This window comes from Paramisgurnus dabryanus, chromosome 2, assembly GCF_030506205.2.
Source record: "Paramisgurnus dabryanus chromosome 2, PD_genome_1.1, whole genome shotgun sequence".
NCBI classification, from domain to species: domain Eukaryota; kingdom Metazoa; phylum Chordata; class Actinopteri; order Cypriniformes; family Cobitidae; genus Paramisgurnus; species Paramisgurnus dabryanus.
The window spans coordinates 3,593,740-3,616,705 of NC_133338.1; the positions used below are offsets into that span (position 1 = coordinate 3,593,740).

The 22,966-nt window shown below is 37.4% G+C and overlaps 2 protein-coding genes across 2 annotated transcripts; both read left to right on the plus strand.

Moving 5' to 3' along the window:
* The first annotated feature begins 6,230 nt into the window (after positions 1–6,230).
* Positions 6,231–11,755, plus strand: LOC135731509 (E3 ubiquitin-protein ligase TRIM39-like). Its single transcript, XM_065249524.2, has 8 exons — positions 6,231–6,592; positions 6,921–7,010; positions 7,096–7,616; positions 7,703–7,798; positions 7,894–8,130; positions 8,227–8,368; positions 10,532–10,558; positions 10,685–11,755. Exons 2-8 carry the CDS (start codon positions 6,941–6,943, stop codon positions 11,230–11,232), a joined length of 1,641 nt encoding a protein of 546 aa, XP_065105596.2. The 5' UTR covers positions 6,231–6,592; positions 6,921–6,940; the 3' UTR covers positions 11,233–11,755.
* Positions 11,756–13,741: 1,986 nt separating this feature from the next.
* On the plus strand, positions 13,742–22,044 carry LOC135783465 (E3 ubiquitin-protein ligase TRIM39-like). Its single transcript, XM_065294198.2, has 8 exons — positions 13,742–13,846; positions 14,408–14,497; positions 14,615–15,165; positions 15,269–15,364; positions 15,460–15,693; positions 20,627–20,768; positions 21,309–21,335; positions 21,469–22,044. The coding sequence occupies exons 2-8, from the start codon at positions 14,428–14,430 to the stop codon at positions 22,014–22,016; spliced, it is 1,668 nt and encodes a 555-aa protein (XP_065150270.1). The 5' UTR covers positions 13,742–13,846; positions 14,408–14,427; the 3' UTR covers positions 22,017–22,044.
* Positions 22,045–22,966: the final 922 nt, after the last annotated feature.

Here is a 22,966-nt window from a genome sequence, read left to right on the forward strand (position 1 = left end):
TTTTATATTCGTGGTCTACACCAGACAGGCCTTGTAGAGCAAAACTTGCAGAAGTCAACAATGATGTTATCACAACCCTACAATGTTTTATTATATAGGAAAAAAATTAAAGCTGAAAATCTTTGACCAATCAGATGATCAGGTTCAGTTTTTGTGTATGCAAATGTTTATAGTTTTTACAATTTTGCAAGGCAAATCTGTACATACAAAGTAAACAGATGATGTATAGGCTACTGTGAAAAAACAAACAATGTGGTTTTCTCTTGTTACTTTAAGACCCAAAAACCACAAACCAGTCATAAATTACACAGGTTTATTTGTACTGGTTACATCGTATGGGTCAAAATTATAGATTTTTCTTTATGCCAAAAAGCATTACTATAGTATAAGATCATGTTTCATGAGGATATTTTGTACTTTTCCTACCATAAATATATTAAAAAAATTAGTAATATGCTAAGGACTTAATTTGGACAATTTTAAAAGGTGATTTTCTCATTATTTACCTTCAGATTCTAAATTTTCAAATACAGTAGTTAACTCTTAGAATGGATTTGTTAAAAATAACACAATCAGTGTTAGTTTAGGGACAACACACTAAATCCGTTGTCACAGAATACACACATCTCTGTGTTATTATTAAAACAACACATTTTGTTACGTTTAACACAACTTGTGTTTTATTTTAACACAAATGTGTTAAAATTACACATACAGTGGCAAGAAAATGTTTTTGAACCTTTTGGAATTTCATGGTTTTCTGAATAAATTTGTCATAAGATGTGATCTTCATTTAAGTCAAAGCCAAGGTATTGACAAACAGTGACGGTTCTACATGGAATTAAAAATTATGTTTTTATACATTTTTATGAGGGTTACATATATACCCTTACACACTAAATGTCGTTCATTACAGGCTATCCTTCTGAGACCCAGAAAAAAAGTTTTTTGAATGTAATTTTTTTACATGTCACATTGTTTAGATAAAGCATATGAAACAAATGATAACATTTTATATTTTTATATTTTATTTATATGCTATGTCATCTGTAGTGGACACTTGGACTTTTTACATAATGTCTGAGATGTTGGTTTATGAAATACAATTTGAAAATTCCATTGGCTAATTACAGGGCCTAATGTTAATCCAACTGATGGAAATAAATAATAAATGTACTTGTAACAGTTTATTGCAAAGCACATATTATGGTGAAAATAGATTTAGTTATATTTAGTTATACCCATCAATTAACATTTGCCCTTCATTCATGAAAAGGATATCATAGTAATCAAACAATAACACTGATATGTTAAGATATGTCAGCGCAAGATGTTTTTAAATTAAGGCAGCTCAAACATGCATTTTAGTCTGGGACTAGAATAAACCCTGTCAGGGAAACCATCCCACAAATTATCACATCATTTTTTAGAGTGTTGTATTTTGGCCAAATATTGTCAAACAAACATACACACTGTACAACGATGGAAAGCTTATTTATTCAGCTTTCAGACGATGTATAAATCCTAATAAAATCATGACTGGTTTGGTTGTTCAGTGTCACTTATATTTAACAAGTTGTGTTCAGCAGTGGTTACTTGAAATTGGTAAGTTCTCTGGTTTCCAAATTGTGGGACCTCATTTAGCAATTATCTGGCCAAAAATATGTTTTAAATATGCTAAATACATTTTGTAGGAAGTAAAGTGTAATTAAATATATATTTTGAATTTAAAAATATATTTAGTTTAAACCCCCATATATCAATATTTATTACAAAATATATTTCAGGGGCAATGAATTCATTTCTGGCAAATGTTTTTTTTCTGGCCAAAATATAATGGCTACGGGCCTGTTATAAAATGGTACATTTTAAACATTCTTAATAAACTTTTATATTTGGTCTCATAACCTTGCCAGGGCCAGTATAAAAAATCCTTTACATTGGGCCCTGCGATAATTAATTCCCCCAAATAAAAATTATCTAAACCATACTGAAGCTCTAATCTTGTTAAAAAAAAAATTTTATGCTTCAATCAATGTGTTAAACTTGCACACAACATATATAATAATAATAATTATAATACAAAATAAGAGGAAAACTGCATAAAGGTCCACTTTTTGAAAAAAGGACCCCTCTCCATGCACCAGGCCGGCTAAAGTATATTTTTATAGTTTAATATATAGTTAATTTTAAATCTGTTATGCTTGAAACTAAGTTTTTCTTTCAATGTGCTGTGAATATAAATATTTATTTTTTAAAATATATTTCAAAATATGCAAAAGTGCCCAAAATATATTGGTGAAACATTTTTATAAACATATTCCAAAATATATTTTTGACAATTTTGTATATTTTGAAATATGTTTAAAATTATTATTGAAAATCTACAATTTTTGCTGTGACCCTAGCCCAACTGTTTGGTGTTTTAAGATCAACATGATTATGAAAATAGTGACAAGCAGGCTCCCAACTCCAAACCCAACTCATAGATGAATGATACAACATTACACCAGACAACATTCAAAAGTTTTAAAAATCTACTGTGACAAGGTAAATGGTAATCCAACACCTTAAAAGTAATTTCAATGTTTTCCTATAGTGTTGTCCACCCCCTGTATATTACAATTTGTCATAATCATCTCCTGACCCTGCCCCCTCATCTTTTTCTCCTTTATTTAATGACCTTGTGTTTTGCTGTTCAATGTTTGCTGTTGCAATGATCTGTTTTGTAACCTTTTCTGTTTCTAGCCTGCTGTTGTCTTTTGGTCAAGTTTATTGCCCCTTCTCCTTTGTCTTAGTCTTCCCCTTGCCACTCGAAACTGAGTAAAGGGGAAGGGGTAAGACAGATCGTTCATCTAAAAAATGAGACACCACTCGATTACCGTTTGCGTCACCTTCCCTTGCCGCTAACTGGGGTTACATAAACAGACAAGCATTGACATAAACAAAGAAGATGCCGTTGTCTCAGGTTGTGTCGATTGCCTGAGCTGAGCTCAACAAATAGCGCATAACTTAGCTGCTAGCTAGTGCCTTACCTAGCGATTCAAAACAAAAACATTACCATTAAAACAGCTTGAATGTTTTATTAAAAGTATCATAAAACATGAGTGTCATAATATAATCTCAATTAAACTGCTGAAAATAACGTTACTTTCATTTGTAGGACTCCTTGACAGTTCGACGTTCAGCCATAAAACATCTTGCTGCCTGCTCTCCTGAGAAATTCCTACGTTAAAGTTTACCCCTCTCTTTCAAGTGTGGTCCTTATCACACTTCATTTCAAGGGCTATGCATCCCTACGCCTTGGCCCTAGCCCTTGATCAAACTGAGAATTGAGACGCCACTTCGCCTCACATGAACGCGCAAAATTGAGGAGTAAGGGGTAAAGGGCGATTTATAGTCGTGCGTAGGTCCTACGGCGTAGCTACGGCGTAGGCTATCCGTAGCCTGTGCGTAGCTCTGCGTAGCCTGACGCGCACCTCACAAAATTTCTAACAGCGCGTCGGCTCTACGCGGACCGTAAGCGCTGTGATTGGTCCGCCAAAACCCCTCCCGTCAGGTAAAAAAAACTGCGTCATAGGTATTTCCGTTTGAGACGGTGAAAACAAAGATGAGCCAAGTTGAGGAGTGATTTAACTCAAACTGAAACATAAGTCGCTGTTTATTTACTTCCATCATTGCTGGTCTTCTCAAATTATACACAACAAGTTGCTATTTCTTCTTCGTTTGTGGGTTAACTTGCTTAGCTTCTTCTTCTGTGACAACTTCTGCTGCTACTGTGGTTACATGCGTGATTACTGCCAACCAGCGGTTTCGCGTGTCTTTGCACGTCGACGCGGACGGCGACGCACAAGTATAAATGAAAACCGACGCGGAACCTACGCCGTCGCTGCTACGCCGTAGGACCTACGCACGACTATAAATCGCCCTTTAGACAGAGAAATGAGACGCGACCTTAGTCTAGTCTGTTCATTATTGTGTTTATAAGTTCTGTGTAGGTTTGTCCCCTTGTGGGTTTTGTTTTTCCCCTTGTTTTGTGTAATTAAAGTCTTTTGGTGTCCATCTGCTGTCTTCACCTGGGTTAGTGATGGCAAAATGAGGCTTCCTGAACCTATGGCCCTGTCCAAAATGGCACACTCCAGACTTGTGGAGTTACTTAAACAGAGTCAGCCAGGAAACGAGGGGGCTCTGATTGAACAGGCATTACATGAATAGTCTTTGGCTTGATAAATCTGGCATCTAGGGGTATGGCAGCACGCAAAACTGCACCCAAAAAATCTGCCAAAGTCACAGTCTAAAGGTACAAACTTGCTTAGTTTGGAGTTGAGTCCCAGCCAGTACCACGTCTGCAGGCATTGCTCCGGGTAATCAGTCTGAAACGCCAAACTCCAAAACTTAGCGGTAAAATCCTGAACAGATCCATTACCTTGGCGTAGTTTGGATATCGAAACCGCCGAGTCCATGGTTGTGCAAACTTCTGCTGGATTCAGGATTAGGCAAAGTATTCTGTAACGTGCTGAGACTTTGTGTAGAATCCAAATGCAGAATTTATTAACAAACCAGGCAAACAAGACAAAAGGGTAATCCACAAACTTTAACCAAACAGCAGGCAAGGGTCATAACATGAACAAAGCAACATGAAAAAACTATGGGAAACACAAGGAAACCGCTTAGTAAGGCAGGTTACAGCTGACAATACTTAACAACATGAATGAGATAATGGCTTGGTTATATACACACATGCTGTGTCCGAAACCGCCTACTTCTATACTATATAGAAGGCGAAAAGCAGTAGGCAAGGCGAGTAGTATGTCCGAATACATAGTATTCCAAAAACAGTATGCGAAAAGTAACCGGATGACCTACTACTTCCGGTTAGATTTGCAGCGTGCATACGATGGACACTTCACTATCCCATGATGCCCCAGTAACAAAGAAGAAGAGGTGAAAGCAACAATGAGGCTGTTTTTGTGCTGGTATGACATGACGTGATGACGACGTATGTCACGTAATGTATTAACATGGCGGATGTAGTACATCCGAATGGCATTCATACTACCAGGATTCATACTATACAGTACATCTGTTTTAACGGTCAGTAAGTGGGTACTTCATCTTATTCAGTACATACTGTACAGTATGCGGCTTCGGACGCAGCCACAGACAAGGAAATGAATGCAGAAGCAGTGAGTGAGCAGGGAGTTCACAGTCCAATAGTGGAGTGGGTACCACCTGGTGGTGGGATGAATGGTATCCTTCTATTCATTACATTTACTTCCAAGTCTTTAATGCGACCTTTAAAACAGTCTTCAAAAGTTTTCAAAAAAGAGCATTTCTTGAGCCAACCTCAAAACCAGGGTCAAAATAGCCTGATTCTTATTGCTTTTGATTTGTTTGAATGTAAAAACAATGCAAACGTCATAAGTAGACCTTAGACAACAGTATAAAACAATAAAAACGCCCGATTTAATGCTTCGGGGACAAATGTGGATGGGACTAAAAAGTGGCCCTGGACTTTCTTACACAAAGCGGCCCACCACACCCTGAAGTCAGCAAGATTCATAAATAGTCAGTTGGGTGTAAACCCCTGAAAATGATAATTGGTTTACATTGTTATTATTTTGTCTTCTTTACAAGCTGTAGAAAATACAAGACATTACTAAATTAATAAATAAGATTTTTACAATGTCCAATGTCCAAAAGATGACACTCACCTGACTTTTAAATGTATGAGGTTGACTTCTTGACTATCACTGAATGTTTATATTTATTGTAATAATTGGGTATTAGTCTCTTGATTGTCCTCAATGAAAAATATCTATATTTAAAATCTCATATATATATATATATATATATATATATATATATATATATATATATATATATATATATATATATATATATATATATATATATTAGTCACAGATGATTTTTATAAAGGCAGTAAAAGATGGCTGTATTATAATTCTTTGAACATTCTTAACTTGTTTAGTTAAACAGATTGTGTTTTCACTTTATGTGATCTTTTTTTACATTTTAAACATAGAGGATCACAGTGGACAGTTTCCCTGACAGGGATTAGCTTAAACCAGGACTTGGCCTTAGTTTAATTAGGAAATATAACTAGTTTTAAAAAAACATGCCTTACTAAAACCATTACTTGTGTGCATTTAAGTAAAACCATTACATGAGGCAAAACAAAGGGCACTGAAGTATTTTAAGATGTGTCAGTCCAAGTTGTTTTCAATTTGAACAGCTCTCATTTATTTTAGTCTAGGACTAGTCTAATCCATGTCGGGGAAACCACCCCTATATGTATTATAAATATATTGACATTTTAAATAATCATTGAGTCTGTATATAAACTTTACACACACCAAACACATCTCACAGATCCACATTTACATCAGCTCCATAAGTAAGAGGAAATGTGGGAGGGGCTATGGCATCATCAGTGAGTGACAGCTTTGAGTGAAAATGAAACTAAACTGACAATCTACAAGCTGCAAGATTTTAGACTCTTCAACGTCAAGAAAGAAAATATTTGAGACTTCTAAAGCCGTACAGGAACACATCTGATTCTCATTCACAGGTAACATGATGGAAATATATGAGACATTTCTCTGAACAAGTTTCTAATGTTAGTGTTCTGATTCAGTAGGGTTTATGTCTAACTAGAACAGACAAAGTCTGGTTAATGCATGAGTTTAACTAGTTTAATCTACACTGAAATGTTAAGAGAACTTTAATAAATGTAGACTTTGTATTTGTTATATTCTAATTCTAAGTTTAGTGTTGTCATTAAGTCACACAAATTTAAGAGGTATAAAACAGGAAGTACAGTTTGTGAACTGTAGACAGAATAAAAAAAGTGATTAAACTGGGTATCTGATGTGATGTTGTGATTGTTTCATTAAAAGATTTAAAGAGAAGACAAACAATGGAAGAATCTCAAGCAACATCACCAAAACCAAAATGGACCGTAAGAAAGAGTATAGAGATACCTCCAAGTAAGTCAAAAATTAAAAATGAATTAATATATAAACTGTCAGTGATAAATGTTGATGATTTCTTTCTCTGTTTGTCTGAATGAAGAGCTTCAGTGTTGTGTGTGTCTGGATGTGTTCAGTGATCCAGTCACCACTCCATGTGGACACAACTTCTGCAGCATCTGTCTGAAACAGTGCTGGGACAACAGTCAGATCTACAGCTGTCCATACTGTAAAGAAACATTCAGTAAAAGACCAGAGCTCAAGATCAACACAACACTTAGGCTGCTCACACTGATCTTTAAAGAAAAGTTCAGTCTGAGAAGATCTGAAGTCCTCTGTGACATCTGTGATGAAAGAAAACTGAAAGCCCTGAAGTCCTGCCTGATGTGTCAGACATCTTACTGTGAAACTCACCTGGAGCCTCACCAGAGAGTCATGAACTTAAAGAAACACAAACTGATGGTTCCTGTGGAGAATATAAAGGAATATATATGTGAGAAACATGAGAGACCTCTGGAGCTCTTCTGTAGAGATGATCAGACATGTGTTTGTGTGTTTTGTACTGATGTAGATCACAAGAATCACAACACTGTTCCTCTAGAGGAGGAGAGTAAAGAGAAGAAGGTATGAGTTCATACCAACATTAATACATACAAGGTTTTTTGTCAGAAGATGATCAAATGTGTCTGTGTGTTGCTGTCTGTCTATAGACTCAACTGATGAAGACACAGCCAGACATTCAGCAGATGATCCAGAAGAGAATCAAGAAGATTCAAGACATCAAACACTCAGCAGAACTAAGAAAAGTGAGTTGAAGATGTGAAATATTTGATGGATGATAATGTTTTGATTTGTCTTATAAATAAAGATGATGAATTGTAATGAAAAACTGATTTCTCAGAGAAGCAGAGAGCAGGAGAAAGCAGCGAGTGTTGAGGTCTTCAGTGATCTGATCAGATCCATTGAGAGATGTCAGACTGAGCTGCAGGAGATGATGGAGGAGGAACAGAAAGCAGCAGAGAAACAGGATGAAGATCTCATTAAAGATCTGGAGCAGGAAATCGCTAAGCTGGAGTGGAGAGACAGTGGACTTCTGGAGAAGATCACACACAGTGAAGATCATCTTCGTATTATACAGGTCAATGTCTCTCTCTCTCGCTCTCTCTCTCTCTCTCTCTCTCTCTCTCTCTCTCTCATACTGATGTATTTCTTTTCTCTCTTTCTCCTGCTGTAGAATTACTCATCATCCCTGAACATACCTCCAGACATAAAGAACTGGTCTGAGATCAGTATGAAGACTCATGTGAGTGTGGAGTCTCTGAGGAGAGCTCTGAATCAACTACAGGAGACTCTCAATGAGAAATTAATTCAGACTGGTAGGTGAATATTAATTCCCTTTCAGTCGTTTACTCAGCGTTGTGTCGATGACAACACTAGAGGTTTGCTCTTGAAACCCAATCTATTCTGACTTGTATGCAAAGCCCAGAGGCTGTTCGCCATCAGGACTGGTTCGTGCCCATCGACCTGAAGGACTTGTACTTTCATTTGTCAATTCTCCCTCATCACATGCCCTTTCTATGGTTTGCCTTCTTGGTGAGAGCTTATCAGTACGAGGTCCTCTATTTCTGTCTGTCCCTGCCCCCCGCATCTTCATCAAGGTCGTGAAGGCATCCCTGTCTTCCCGAGGGAACAGGGCATTCGCATTCTCAACTACCTAGATGACTCATCCTAGCCCACACGCAGGAGTTAGTTTGCATGCACAGGGCCCTTGTGCTTCAGCACCTAGACCAATTGGGTCTTCGAGTCAACTGATAAAAAGCAAGCTCTCCCCTGTGCAGAGCATCTCTTTTATCAGCATGGAATGAGACTCGGGTTCAATGAAATCTGGACTTATGAACAAGCGCCTTTAGTCAACGTTGACTTGGCTCAAAGCATTCAGATGCAGTAGTCCCACTCAAGCTCTTTCAGAAGCTCCTGAGGTACATAGCATCCTTGGCAGTGGCAGTTCCCCTCCGTTTAATGCAAATGAGACCGCTTCAACACTGGCTCTACTCACGTGTCCCTAGGTATGCTTGGCACACCGTCATTAGGGTGTCGCCACACTTTTAGCCCGTGGTCAGACCCTTCGTTCCTTAGATCCAGAGAGCCAGATGGAACAGGTTTTCAAGTATATCTTGGTAATGATGGATGCCTTGAAACTGGGCTGGGGTGCAGTATGCAACGGGCATGCAGTGTCGGGTCGTTGGACAGGTCCCCGCCTGCAATGGCATATCAACTGCTTGGAGTTTTTGGCTGTCCTGCTAGGGCTGAGACAAACATGTTCTGGTCTGAATGAACAGCACCACCATGGTAGCATCTTCAGGGTGGCATTAGCTCACGGCGAATATCACAACTCACCCGGTGCCTCCTCCTGTGTAGATTGCTGAGACTCAGGTCTCTTCGCGCCACTCACATTCCAGGCGACCTCAATCGTGCAGCCAAAAGACTCTGATGGCAGGTTACAACATGCAGAGAGTGGAGACTCCACCTCTGCGTAGTTCAGTGCATCTGGAAGATGTTCAGCGAGGCCCAAGTAGACCAGTTTCAGCTCCTCTGACAAAACTATTGCCTGCTATGGTACTCCCTAACTGAGTGTTTTCTCAGCACGGATGCCTCAGCACAAAGCTGGTCACAGATTCTGAGGAAGTATGCCTTCCCCCCAGTAAGCCTCATTGCTTAGATTTTGAGCAAGGTCAGAAAAAAAGGACACTAAGTCCTCTTATGTGCACCTTATTGGCCCATTCAGACGTGGTTCTTGGAGCTCTCGTTCCTAGTGACGTCTCCTCCCTATTCGATTCCTCTGAGGAAGGACCTTCTTTCTTAAGATTAAGGCATGGTTTGGCAGCCAAGACCAGATGTTTGGAACCTCCATGTCTAGCTCCTGGAAGGGATGAAGAAAGTTTTGCTGGACTTTCTCCAGCTGGGCTGATACCATCTCCCAAGCTAGAGATACCTCCACGAGGCAGCTCTACGCCCTTAAATAATAACATGACCTGATTGTCAGGTTATGAGGGGTGTGGGGAGAACCTCTTAGTGGTCCTGTCGGGCCCCAGTTTCGGCCTGTGTCCTCCAAGGCAGCATCAGTTAACTCCGGGTGGCTGGCAAGGTGTCCCGCTTGCTCCAGAATCCAACGTCAGACTGATACCATCTCCCAAGCTAGAGATACCTCCACGAGGTAGCTCTATTCCCTTAAATAATAACATGACCTGATTGTCAGGTTATGAGGGGTGTGGGGAGAACCTCTTAGTGGTTCTGTCGGGCCCCAGTGTCAGCCCATGTCCTCCAAGGCAGCATCAGTTAACTCCGGGGCTGGCAAGGTGTCCCGCTTGCTCCAGAATCCAACGTCAGACACGGGTTAAGAATGAGTTAAGAATAAGAGTCCTCTTAGAATTTTTCTCTCAACTAATTCTCAACATTATGCTGTGTAGAAATGTTGATTATGTTCAATGGTTTTAAGTTTCTTATCTAAACTGATGTTTTATTCTGATTTGTCTTGACAGAGTTTATTGAGAAGCAGCAGTATGCAGGTACAATGAGTGATCTACATTGATCTATACTAACAATAATACTTTACATACACAAACTCATCTCTACTATTATAAACACATCGACATCTTTATATTGTCATTTATATTCTCTCATCTCTCTCTCAGTGGATGTGACTCTGGATCCTGATACAGCTCATCCAAATCTCATCCTGTCTGAAGATAGAAAACAAGTGAAACATGGAGACATTAAACATAAACTCCCAGATAATCCAGAGAGATTTGATCATTGTGTCAATGTCCTGGGAAAAGAGGGATTCACCTCAGGGAGATTTTATTTTGAGGTTCAGGTGAAGGACAAAACTAACTGGGTTTTAGGAGTTGCCAGAGAATCTAATGACAGAAAGAGATCGATAAGAATGTCTCCTCTGAACGGATTCTGGACGGTGGCTCTGTGGAATGAGAAGTATTATAAAGCCTGTGCTGATCCTGATGTCTCTCTGTGTCTGAAAGTGAAACCACAGAAGGTCGGGGTGTTTGTGGATTATGAGGAGGGTTTGGTTTGTTTTTATGATGTAAAGTCCAGGTCTTGCATTTACTCTTTCACTGCTCAAACTTTCACTGAGAAACTCTTTCCTTTATTCAGCCCATGTCCTAATGATAAAGGTAAAAATTCAGCCCCTCTGATCATCTCACCTGTTCATTACAACAAATGAATTTATATCCATAATATAAAATACTGAATGAAACTACAGCTAAATAAACAAGTTCAATGTTGACTGAGTCATGTGGTCAGATGTGCTATGATAGCTGAACATTTCAATGTAGGTTTTATAATTTTCAGAAATCAAGATCAGTATAACTTTTGCTCGTACAGTATTTTTGGTTTGCTCCTACTTTTATATTTGCTTTGTGGAGGATAAAACAAGTGGAACATACACCCACCCACTGGAGTGTATACTGGAGTGTATGTGAATATATACTGTATGCTTATAACATGATGGTTTACAAGTAAATGTTTGTGAGATGTGAACGTGTTTACACACAGAGGACTCTCTTGTCTGGTGCATCATGATATTGTACGTTTATGTAATAAAAACAAGTAATGTCCTGCTGTACATTTACTGTACTTTACAGTCATGGAAGAAATGTTCTTCTTTAACACTGTGATGAAGACTTGAAGTGTTGATGTATACATGTTATTGTTTTTCTTTTAATAAAAGTCAATCTGAGCCTCAAGTCCACATTGGTGTGGGTTTTGTAAAACAGCACACTGAGGTGTTCAGATTTTCGAAAAAAAAAAATGCAAAGTGAAGTAGGCACAAAACTGCAGGTGTGGGACATGATCTTTATGAGCTGTTTAAGGCTGTGGGTATTAACTTTATTATGTTAAAGAGTTTATATTGAATCAACAAAAGCCTTTGGGTTGTAAGATGCTGCTTTCATCTGTATGTCAAGAGAGTTTTCATGTACTGATAGATTTACTGATTGTCTGATTCAGTTAGATGTGCATCACTGTCTGAAAGATCGATAAACCTCTGATATAACACCTTCAATCCCACAATGCACTGAGAAGACTTAGTCCATTATGCACTTTCTCTTTATTTCTAGATGGTGCTGATATCTTTAGGTTGCAAGGAGATGAAGGGAATGCTGTAAGTATTTTCTCTTCATCCTCAGTAAATGAAGTCTCTTCTGCTGTCAGTGTTACTTGTGATGTAAAAGAAGAAATGAGGCTGTGTTTTACACTGAACTTCCCTTCATACACACAGAACAGATGAAATATTTTCTTCTTAACTACTGTCCTGTTTACCTGCTAAATCAGTGTTATGCTTTAAAGTGTGCATAGTCCAAATAAATGTACAATTTGTCTTCAATCATTCAATCAGACTTGGCCAGTTGCCAGGTACATGCACAGACATTTTGGGAGGCAGGGGCTGTTTCATGAGGTGGTCAGTTTTGAGTTTATTTGGCTTCCATGCTTTTTTACTATAATAAAAAGAAAGCTGCCAAAATGCACAATTAGACTGTGTTTGTGTTAAGCCCATTACCCTTCATCTTTTTGTATCTGTAGATGTCTTCTAAAGTAACCAAAACATGCTAATCTGCATTTTTAAACATTTCAGAGTAAAGACTATTGATGCACATCATTAACTGTGGTGATATGCTTTAGTTATTTTGTTTTTCCTATTCATTTGCAGTGTGTTGTCAAATGTGTTCATGTTAGCACATTTTAAATAGTAAATGCCTAATTTGCATATCGGTGTGGCGATTGTGATGAAGTAATTAGACAAATATTTGATGTATTACATGAGCATGTATTGCATGGAGGGGGGGGGGGGTTAAGGAGGGGCATCAGAACTTGACAAATATCTCAAAATTGGTAACAATTTATAGTAAGGGTACATAAATTATCATGAATTAATGCATACATACATGCATGGACTAATCATTAGTAACACAAGTTCGAAGTATTTTATTCATGACTTCACGGAAGAACAACTAATTAATTAAGACATTAACTAAGATGGGTACATCATCATGAATTATGATTTATTATTCATTTATTACTTATTCATCAGATATATTTATTTCACAAGGAAGCTGTGCACAAATAGTAAAAAGGGCACTTTCTCTCGAGGAAGAAAAGGGGCAGGTGCTCAAGGACCCTTTGATGTATATGTGTGCACGTGCCTGCCGGTTGCTGATTAAAATGGATCCTGATAAATAACATGTAACACAAAACAATTCGGCAACAGCTGTTTACTTGTCCTTACTCACGTTCCACAAATGATCATGCGGTGAATCACGCATATTTAACTCCTTAACCGATTAGTAAAGAAACAACTGATAAACAATCATAACAAACAAACAAGGCTAAAAGCAACTCAATGCATTTTGGTAGACGTGGTAAAGACGACTTACTAAAGTGTAAACTGAGCATCATAATGGAGAAATTTAAGTGACATTGAACGTGAGGGGCTGGTCCAACCCGGTACTAGTAAATGTACCCAAAAAGTGGCAGGTGAGTATGTCTATGTGTGTAAGTTAGAAATATGTTAACATTTTGTATCATCTAAATTAAATCTGTATATAAACTCTACACATCAAACACACCTCATACAGATCCACATTTACTATATCAGCTTCATATGTAAGAGAAAATGTGGGAGGGGCTATGACATTATCAGTAAGTAACAGCTGTGAGTAAAAATGAAACTAAACTGACAATCTACAAGCTGCAAGTTTTTAAACTCTTCATCTATTCAAGAAAGAAGATATTTGAGACTTTTAAAGTCGTACATGAACACATCTGATACTCGATCACAGGTAACATAATGGAAATATATGAGAAATTTCTCTGAAAAAGTTTCTAATGTTAGTGTTCTGGTTCAGTAGGGTTTATGTTTAACTAGAAAACATTAGACAAAGTCTGGTTAATGCATGAGTTACTAGTTGATCTACACTAAAATGTTAAGAGATTGTTAATCAATGTAGACTTTGTTATTTGTTATTCTAAGTCAAAGGATGTCACGTTAAGTATTGGTTTATATATATTTTTTTCTTATTTATTTTTTATATTTTTATATTTTTAAACCATTGTCGCCTGGTGTTAGAGTAAGTGTTGGGTTTGGGTATGAATGTCATTTTATGTAAATCTAACCCTAAACCGAAGCAAAGATGGTAAGAAAATGGGACAAAACAGCTGAGTAACAAGTTCGTGACAATGACACGTAAACAGAAATGCGTGATAAGGTCACGTAAAAACATGGAAATTCGTGACAGTATCATGAAAAATAATAAAAAATGTATGTGACTATAGGTACGTAATTTCGTGATACTGGGCTGTGTCAAATGTGATGTTGTGAGTTGTGTTTGTTTCCCCAAAAGATTTAAAGAGAAGACGGACAATGGCAGAATCTTCACAAACATCACCAAAACCAAGACGGACCAGAAGAAGGAGTAAGAGTCCACCTCCATGTAAGCAAACAACCCAAAGCACATTATTTATTATATGAAATCATTCCATTAATTTAAGACAAACGGTAAATAGTGTGTAAGTGATAAATGTTGATGATTTCTCTCTGTGTTTTTCAGCTCTGTCATCCTCCAGTGTTTCTCTGACTGAAGAGCTTCAGTGTTGTATTTGTCTGGATGTGTTAAGTGATCCAGTCAGCACTCCATGTGGACACAACTTCTGCAGGATCTGTCTGAAACAGTACTGGGACAACAGTCAGATCTACAGCTGTCCATACTGTAAAGAAACATTCAGTAAAAGACCAGAGCTCAAGATCAACACAACACTTAGAGAGGTCACGCTGATCTTTAAAGAAAAGTTCAGTCTGAGAAGATCTGAAGTCCTCTGTGACATCTGTGATGAAAGAAAACTGAAAGCCCTGAAGTCCTGCCTGATGTGTCAGACATCTTACTGTAAAACTCACCTGGACCTTCATGAGAAAATGACTTTAAAGAAACACAAACTGATAGATCCTGTAAAGAATATAAAGGAATATATATGTGAGAAACATGAGAGACCTCTGGAGCTCTTCTGTAGAGATAATCAGACATGTGTTTGTGTGTTTTGTACTGATGGAGATCACAAGAATCACAACACTGTTCCTCTAGAGGAGGAGAGTAAAGAGAAGAAGGTACGAGTTCATAACAACATTAATACATGCTTTATTCATCTGTTATACATATTCAAACAACATGATCTTTTGTCAGAAGATGATCAAATGTGTCTGTCTATAGACTCAACTGATGAAGACACAGACAGACATTCAGCAGATGATCCAGAAGAGAATCAAGAAGATTCAAGACATCAAACACTCAGCAGAACTCAGAAAAGTGAGTTGAAGATGTGAAATATTTGATGGATGATAATGTTTTGATTTGTCTTATAAATAAAGGTGATGAATTGTAATGAAAAACTGATTTCTCAGAGAAGCAGAGAGCAGGAGAAAGCAGCGAGTGTTGAGGTCTTCAGTGATCTGATCAGATCCATTGAGAGATGTCAGACTGAGCTGCTGGAGATGATGGAGGAGGAACAGAAAGCAGAAGAGAAACAGGATGAAGATCTCATTAAAGATCTGGAGCAGGAGATCACTGAGCTGAAGTGGAGAGACAGTGAGCTGGAGGAGATCACACACAGTGAAGATCATCTTCATCTCATACAGGTCAGTGTCTCTCTCTCTCTCTCTCTCTCTCTCTCTCTCTCTCTCTCTCTCTCTCTCTCTGTGCGCATGCGTTGAGTGAGCGTGAGCGTGGAGCGTGCATGGGGAGCGTTTGATCGCAGCGTGAGTGTTTGAAAACTTTTTCTATCTTTATCTCTCTTTTAGTAGTGTTAGCGTTTAAACTGTGTTTTTGTGGTAAAGATAGTAGTAAGAGGTGATTGTTTAAGGGAGTTTTTTCGCTCCCAGTCTGTGCACTGGGAGCATGGCTGCTCCAGGTGCGGAGAGTTTGGAGTATTTAACGAGACGTCATGGAGTGAAAATTGATACTACCGCTAATGTAGAAGAGTGTGTTTTAGCGGTGGCTGCTTTAGTTGGACATGAGAATGTATTATCAGCATCACGGATGAATAGTGCTATTGTCATTTTTCTGAAGACGATTGATTTGGCAAATGTGGTAGTTGAGAGTGGTATTGAGATTGGTGGTATTTTTACATCAGTGCTTCCCCTTTCTACACCTTCAAAGAAAGTCACGCTATCAAATGTGCCGCCGTTTATTAGAAATGACACTTTGGCCGAAATGCTCGCCAGATACGGAAGACTGATATCACCAATAAAGATGATTCCAATTGGAAGCAAGTCTTCTATTTTGAAACATGTTGTGTCTTTCAGGCGATATGTGTATATGGTTTTGAAAGATAATATTGATGAACTTGAGTTGACTCTCAACTTTCGTCATGAAGGTTTTAATTATGTCATATACGCCTCAACAAACACAATGAAGTGTTTTGGGTGTGGCGAAAATGGACATCTTATCCGTGCCTATCCGAGAAAAGTGAATGATGTTGTTTCTGATAATGTGACTGAAGTACAGAATGTTGTTAATGAACGTGACGCTGAAATGCCTGGTCCGAGTATAGCGCCAGTTGCTGTTTTGGAAAATGCACATGACAGTTCTGAGAGCTTAGAGAATACAAACGTTGTTAAGAATGGAATAATTACAGAGAGAGCTGAAACAATCAAAGCCCTTATACCTCTTTAAGTGGTGGAGTTGCGGTGTTATTTTCAAAGAGTTTTATTCCACACTCTTATAATGTTGAAGAAGTAATTAAAGGAAGGGTGTTGAAAGTTAAAGCTTTATTTGAAAATTGCTCTTTTGTTTTTGTTTGTGTGTATACCCCAACTGTGGCATTGGAAAGAATGCTTTTTTGAATACACTGGACAATGTTTTAAAGGATTGTAATACTGATGATTTTTTAATATTGGGAGGAGATTTCAATTGCACGGAAAGTGCTTTGGATAGAAATCATGTTGAACCACACATGCAATCAAGAAAGAGGTTAACTCAACTGATTAAGTCTCACAGTATTTTTGATGTTTGGAGGAATTTTCATGACACACAGAGACAATATACATGGGCCCATGTTCATGATGGGCAGGTGTCTTTGGCAAGGCTTGACAGATTTTATGGTTTTAAACATCAATCGAGTATGTTTAGAGAATGTTTAATATTTCCTGTATGTTTTTCTGACCATACTTTGGTAAAATGTGTTATGGCAAAAAACTGTGTCAAATCAAAAAGCGCCTATTGGCATTTTAATAATAGCCTGCTATGTGACTCTCTTTTTAGAGAAGCTTTTAAAGAGTTTTTTTTAAATGCTAAAGCTATGAAATCTTCTTTTTCGACATTACAGCAGTGGTGGGATTTTGTAAAGTTGCAGATTAAACAGCTGTGTCAACAATACACCCTCAACGCTACAAGAGATATTAAAGGGTCAATGAGTGTATTAGAAGAAGATTTAATGAAGTTACAAGAACGTGTTGAATTATCAGAAGATGTTAATTTTATGGAACAAGTTAAAGAAAAGAAAAAATTATTGGGTGAAATGTTAGGATTATCAACACAAGGTGCTTTAATTAGATCTAGATTTCAAAGTGCTGAACTAATGGACGCTCCTTCAAAGTTTTTTTTCAATTTGGAAAAAAAGAACGGTCAGAAAAAATTTATTCATGGCTTGCGGTCTACCACAGGAGTTTTATTAACTGATGCTTTTGATATTAGAACAAGAGCAGTACAGTTTTATAAGGATTTATATAAGAATGAAATTTCAGAAGTAAAAGATGATAATTTGGGTTTTTTTCAGAACTTACCACATATAACTAAAGATCTTGATAAGGATTTAAGTAAAGCACTAAATTTAAGTGAACTTAAAGATGCCCTTAGTAAAATGGAAAGTGGTAAAACACCTGGTATAGATGGTATCACAATTGAATTTTATACATCTTTTTGGCCAGAGGTTGGCCCAGAATTACTTACAGTTTTTAATGAGAGTTTAAAAGAGGGGCGTTTGCCACAGAGTTGCCGTAGAGCGATTATTACCTTACTCCCCAAAAAAGGAGATTTAAATGAAATTTCTAACTGGAGACCGATAAGTTTATTATGTAATGATTACAAAATACTTTCTAAAACTTTAGCGGTTAGATTAGGTAAAGCTCTTGAATATATTATCCACCCAGATCAATCATACTGTGTTCCGGGCAGGAAAATTTTTGACAATGTCTCTTTCGTTAGAGATATTTTAGACTGTGGAAAACTGTTTAATTTAGATTTTGGGCTGATATCAATTGACCAGGAAAAAGCCTTTGATAGGGTTGAGCACATGTACTTATGGAGCGTCTTAGAAGCATTTGGTTTTAGTTCAGGTTTTATTTCAATGGATAAAGTTTTATATTGTGGCGTTGAGAGTGTTTTAAAGATCAATGGTGACTTGTGCTCTCCTTTTGGAGTGTATAGAGGTGTCAGACAAGGCTGTGCACTATCAGGAATATTATATACTTTGGCTATAGAACCTCTGTTAAATAAATTAAGAACTGTTGTGTGTGGACTGTGTATACCAAATTGTACCCAAAATTTTAAGTTATCAGCTTATGCTGACGATGTTGTTGTCATAATCAGTGGATCTAATGATGTAAATGTGTTGTCAAAGACCTTAAATGATTTTAATTTTCTTTCATCCGCTAAAGTGAACTGGAAAAAAAGTGAAGCCATATTAGTTGGTAAATGGCTAAGAGGTGAACCAAAGCTTCACGAAGGCTTAAAGTGGACCAGAGATGGTTTTAAATATCTTGGAGTTTTTTTGGGGAGTGATGATGTTGTGAAAATGAATTTTGAAGACACTGTTGAAAAAGTAAAAGGGCGACTGGACAAGTGGAGGTTTTTACTTCCTAAAATGTCCTATAAGGGACGTATTTTGATTATTAATAATCTTGTTGCATCTGCCCTTTGGCACCGTTTGGCTTGTATAGACCCCCCAGTTGTCATTTTGACAAAAATCCAGTCAATTTTAATTGACTTTTTTTGGGACAAATTGCACTGGGTGCCGAAAAGTGTGTTGTACCTGTCAAAAGAGGAAGGGGGACTTGGTCTAGTACACTTGCAGAGCAGAACGGCTGCCTTTCGTCTACAGTATGTGCAAAGACTTTTAATGTGTTCCACAGAGTCAAGTTGGATGGGCGTTGCTTGTGCAATTCTTCGGAACATTGAAGGCCTAGGCTTGGACAAAGCTTTGTTTTGGCTGGACTCTCATAGACTAAGACTTTGTGACTCTCCAGTTTTTTATCGCAACTTATTCAAAGTCTGGTCTTTATTTAAGACTAACAAGGACAACAGTGCTCCCTCTCTATTTTGGTTACTCCAAGAACCTTTGGTCTTTGGTTCACGTTTGGACCTAACACATGAAGCATCATTTGCTGTACCTGAAAGAACTTTACTGAATACCAAAGTGACAACAATTGGTCACTTACATCAAATAGCAGGACTTGATTTTAAAGATGTGTACACAGTTGCTGAGCATTTAAAGCTCAAATCATGCCGCATTGTAACAAAAGCACTTGAAAGTTGGAGATCAGCTCTCACTGATGAAGAAAAAGAGTTGTTGGAACAATATTCAAAAGGGTCTAAAAACCCTGATTGTAAAGATCCTTTTCCTGATTTAAGTGTATATCCTGTCATGGGAGAATGTGATGGTATGTTACTTAATTGTGATGATTTGAAGATTGTGAACTCTGAGGTTGCATCAGGGAAAGAATTGTATAAGATTTGTGTTAAAGTGCTTAATAAGAACTTTTTAAATAATAGGTGTGATACACCTTGGAGAGAGGTTCTTAAACTTGATGGTAATGAAAAACCAGAATGGAGAGTCTTATACAAGTCACCATTGATCAAAAAAACTGGTGATTTACAGTGGAGACTGTTGCATGGTGCAGTTGCAGTTAATGCCTTTGTGTCTTTGTTTAATGATGATTGTAATGAAGGTTTTCCCTTTTGTCCACAAAAAGAAACTCTTTTTCATGCATTCATGCACTGTGAAAGGCTAAAACCTTTATTTGACACATTGGAAATGCTTTTTATGTCTTTTAATGTGTTGTTTTCAATGAAAATATTTATTTGTGGTTTTAAGTATTTAAGAAGTTGTAAACAAAAATCTCAGTTGTTGAATTTTTTGCTTGGTCAAGCAAAAATGGCAATTTATGCCACTAGAAAAGAAAAAATTGAGACCAATGTTTTCTGTGACCTAGTAGTTGTTTTTTCAAGACTTGTGAAGGCCAGAATTCTGATTGATTTCCATTATTATAAATTGATGCATGATCTTTCACTGTTTGAATCAATTTGGTGCATTAATGGGACTCTCTGTGAGATTGTTGAAGAAGAGTTGCATTTTTCTTTTTGTTAGGTTGATTTTTTTTCTCTCTCCCTTTTCTGGAATAGGTGATGTGTTGTAGTCTGTTCCATTTTATGTAATAAATGTTTTTTGAAAATCTCTCTCTCTCTCTCTCTCTCTCTCTCTCTCTCTCTCTCTCTCTCTCTCTCTCTCTCTCTCTCTCTCTCTCTCTTTCTCTCATGCTGATGTATTTCTCATCTCTCTCTCTCCTGCTGTAGATTGACCCATCTTCCCTGTACAGAGCTCCAGACATGAAGAACTGGTCTGAAATCAGTATGAAGACTCATGTGAGTGTGGAGACTCAGATTAGAGCTCTGACTCAACTACAGGAGACTCTCAATGAGAAACTCACTCAGACTGGTGGGTGAATATTCATTATAAATGTTTATTTGTGTTGTTAAGTGTCTGCCATCAAACACATGGGTGTTTCTTCAATAACATTAACTTTGTTTTCTCAGGTTTTTTTATTGAAGTGTTTTATTGTTTTGCTTTTTTCCTAGACACCAGCTTCAATCCTAAAATATGATATTTTTTTTTTACTTTAAGCATTTAAAAGTCTATTTTATGAAAATAATGCTTTAATGCATAGAGGGACATTGTTAAAAAAATGAGTTATGAATAAAAGTCAAGAAACTTTTTCTCTCAATTATTTCTTAACATTATGCTTTGTAGAAATGTTTCAGAAAAATTAAAAAAATATATTATTTAAAAAATGCATACAGAGTAAACAAATTAGACAAAAAGTGTTTTAAGTCCATGTATAAAAGTGATGATAGTTGAAGGAAAAACCCAAATATTATCCGCTATAGAAATATAGTTACTGATTCTTGTTATCTGTCAATGTTTTTAAGTTTCTTCTCTAAACTCTTGCTGATGTTTTATTGTGATTTGTGTTGACAGTGTTGATGAAGATGCAGCAGTATACAGGTACAATGTGTGATCTACACTCTTCTCTCACATTCACTAACAATAATACTTTACATACACAAACTCATCTCTACTATTATAAACGCATCAACATCTTTATATTGTCATTCATATTCTCTCATCTCTCTCTCAGTGGATGTGACTCTGGATCCTGATACAGCTCATCCATATCTCATCCTGTCTGAAGATAGAAAACAAGTGAGAACTGGAGACATTAAACATAAACTCCCAGATAATCCAGAGAGATTTGATCCGTGTGTCTGTGTCCTGGGAAAAGAGGGATTCACCTCAGGGAGATTTTATTTTGAGGTTCAGGTGAAGGACAAAACTAACTGGGATTTAGGAGTGGTCAGAGAATCTATTAACAAAAAGGGATCGATCACAGCAAAGCCTCAGAATGGATTCTGGACTGTGCAGCTGAGGAATAAGAATGAATATAAAGCCTGTGCTCATCCTCCTGTCTCTCTGTGTCTGAAAGTGAAACCACAGAAGGTCGGGGTGTTTGTGGATTATGAGGAGGGTTTGGTTTGTTTTTATGATGTAGAGTCCAGGTCTCATATCTACTCTTTCACTGCTCAAACTTTCACTGAGAAACTCTTTCCTTACTTCAACCCATGTCCTAATGATAAAGGTAAAAATTCAGCTCCTCTGATCATCTCACCTGTTCATTACAACAAATGAATTAACATCCAGAATATAAAATACTAAATAAAACTTAACTAAGCTTTATGAATATGAATAATAAATAGTAATTATCTTTACACATCTGTAATAATAATTAATTACACATTCTTTTGTAATTTGCAGAATCAGAATAAAGAGTTAAAAATTACATAAAAAGTAATTTTGTTTGGTTAATATGTTAAGTGCAATGGTGGTTTTTTTATTTAAATTAACTCTAAATTTTATGACAAATTGTAATTTAAATTATTAAATCTGACAAACTTGCAATGCAAAAACCAGTGAGCACTGATGGTCCTTAAAGTTCATGAAATGCAACAGAACTTTTATAAAGACAAACATTTGTTTCAGTTTTAATATGAAGGGACAATAATCTGCTTAAACTTCAATATAATATTTCTCCAAATATATGCACGGGTATGTAAGAAAATAATGAAAGCATTTTTCATAAAATACTTGAACACATGAAGTCAGAGAGATGTTAATTTTGTTGTTGAAAAAAAAAACAGCTGTGCATTATCACAACACACTTAAGCAGCCACATCACAGGAAAATAAGTGAACAGTGTCCCAGTGTGAAGTGAGCTAGAGTCCTTACCAGTGCCCGATCCAGAGCATGTGAGTGGAGCTGAGGGGTAAGAAATTCCACTCCCCGCTCACGTGGGTGTTCGCTAACCTCGCTTCACCGCTGAATGTCGGACCAGACCGCTTAGCTCAATTCCACTCCCCACTCACCTACAATTTTATCACGCTCCAGTGAAATTGATCCACGTTCGCTCAAATTTAAAATTCCTTTGCATGCCTAACAACTGCGTTTTCAGCCTACGCCTGGGACACACTGCCTGCATGGCAGATACCTCCACCCGCTTCTGACTCACAGGCTGTAAGTAGCAGAGGCGCGGGAAGATATTTTCAGTAGGGGGTGCTGGGGTGCGGCTGCAGCCGGGGGGG

Coding starts and splice junctions, on each gene's coding strand:
- LOC135783465 (XM_065294198.2), top strand. CDS start 14,428: ATGGCAGAATCTTCACAAACATCACCAAAACCAAGACGGACCAGAAGA. Junction 15,166..15,268: donor AGGAGAGTAAAGAGAAGAAG/GTACGAGTTCAT, acceptor GTCTGTCTATAG/ACTCAACTGATGAAGACACA. Junction 15,694..20,626: donor ATCATCTTCATCTCATACAG/GTCAGTGTCTCT, acceptor CTCCTGCTGTAG/ATTGACCCATCTTCCCTGTA.
- LOC135731509 (XM_065249524.2), top strand. CDS start 6,941: ATGGAAGAATCTCAAGCAACATCACCAAAACCAAAATGGACCGTAAGA. Junction 7,011..7,095: donor GAGTATAGAGATACCTCCAA/GTAAGTCAAAAA, acceptor GTCTGAATGAAG/AGCTTCAGTGTTGTGTGTGT. Junction 10,559..10,684: donor TGAGAAGCAGCAGTATGCAG/GTACAATGAGTG, acceptor TCTCTCTCTCAG/TGGATGTGACTCTGGATCCT.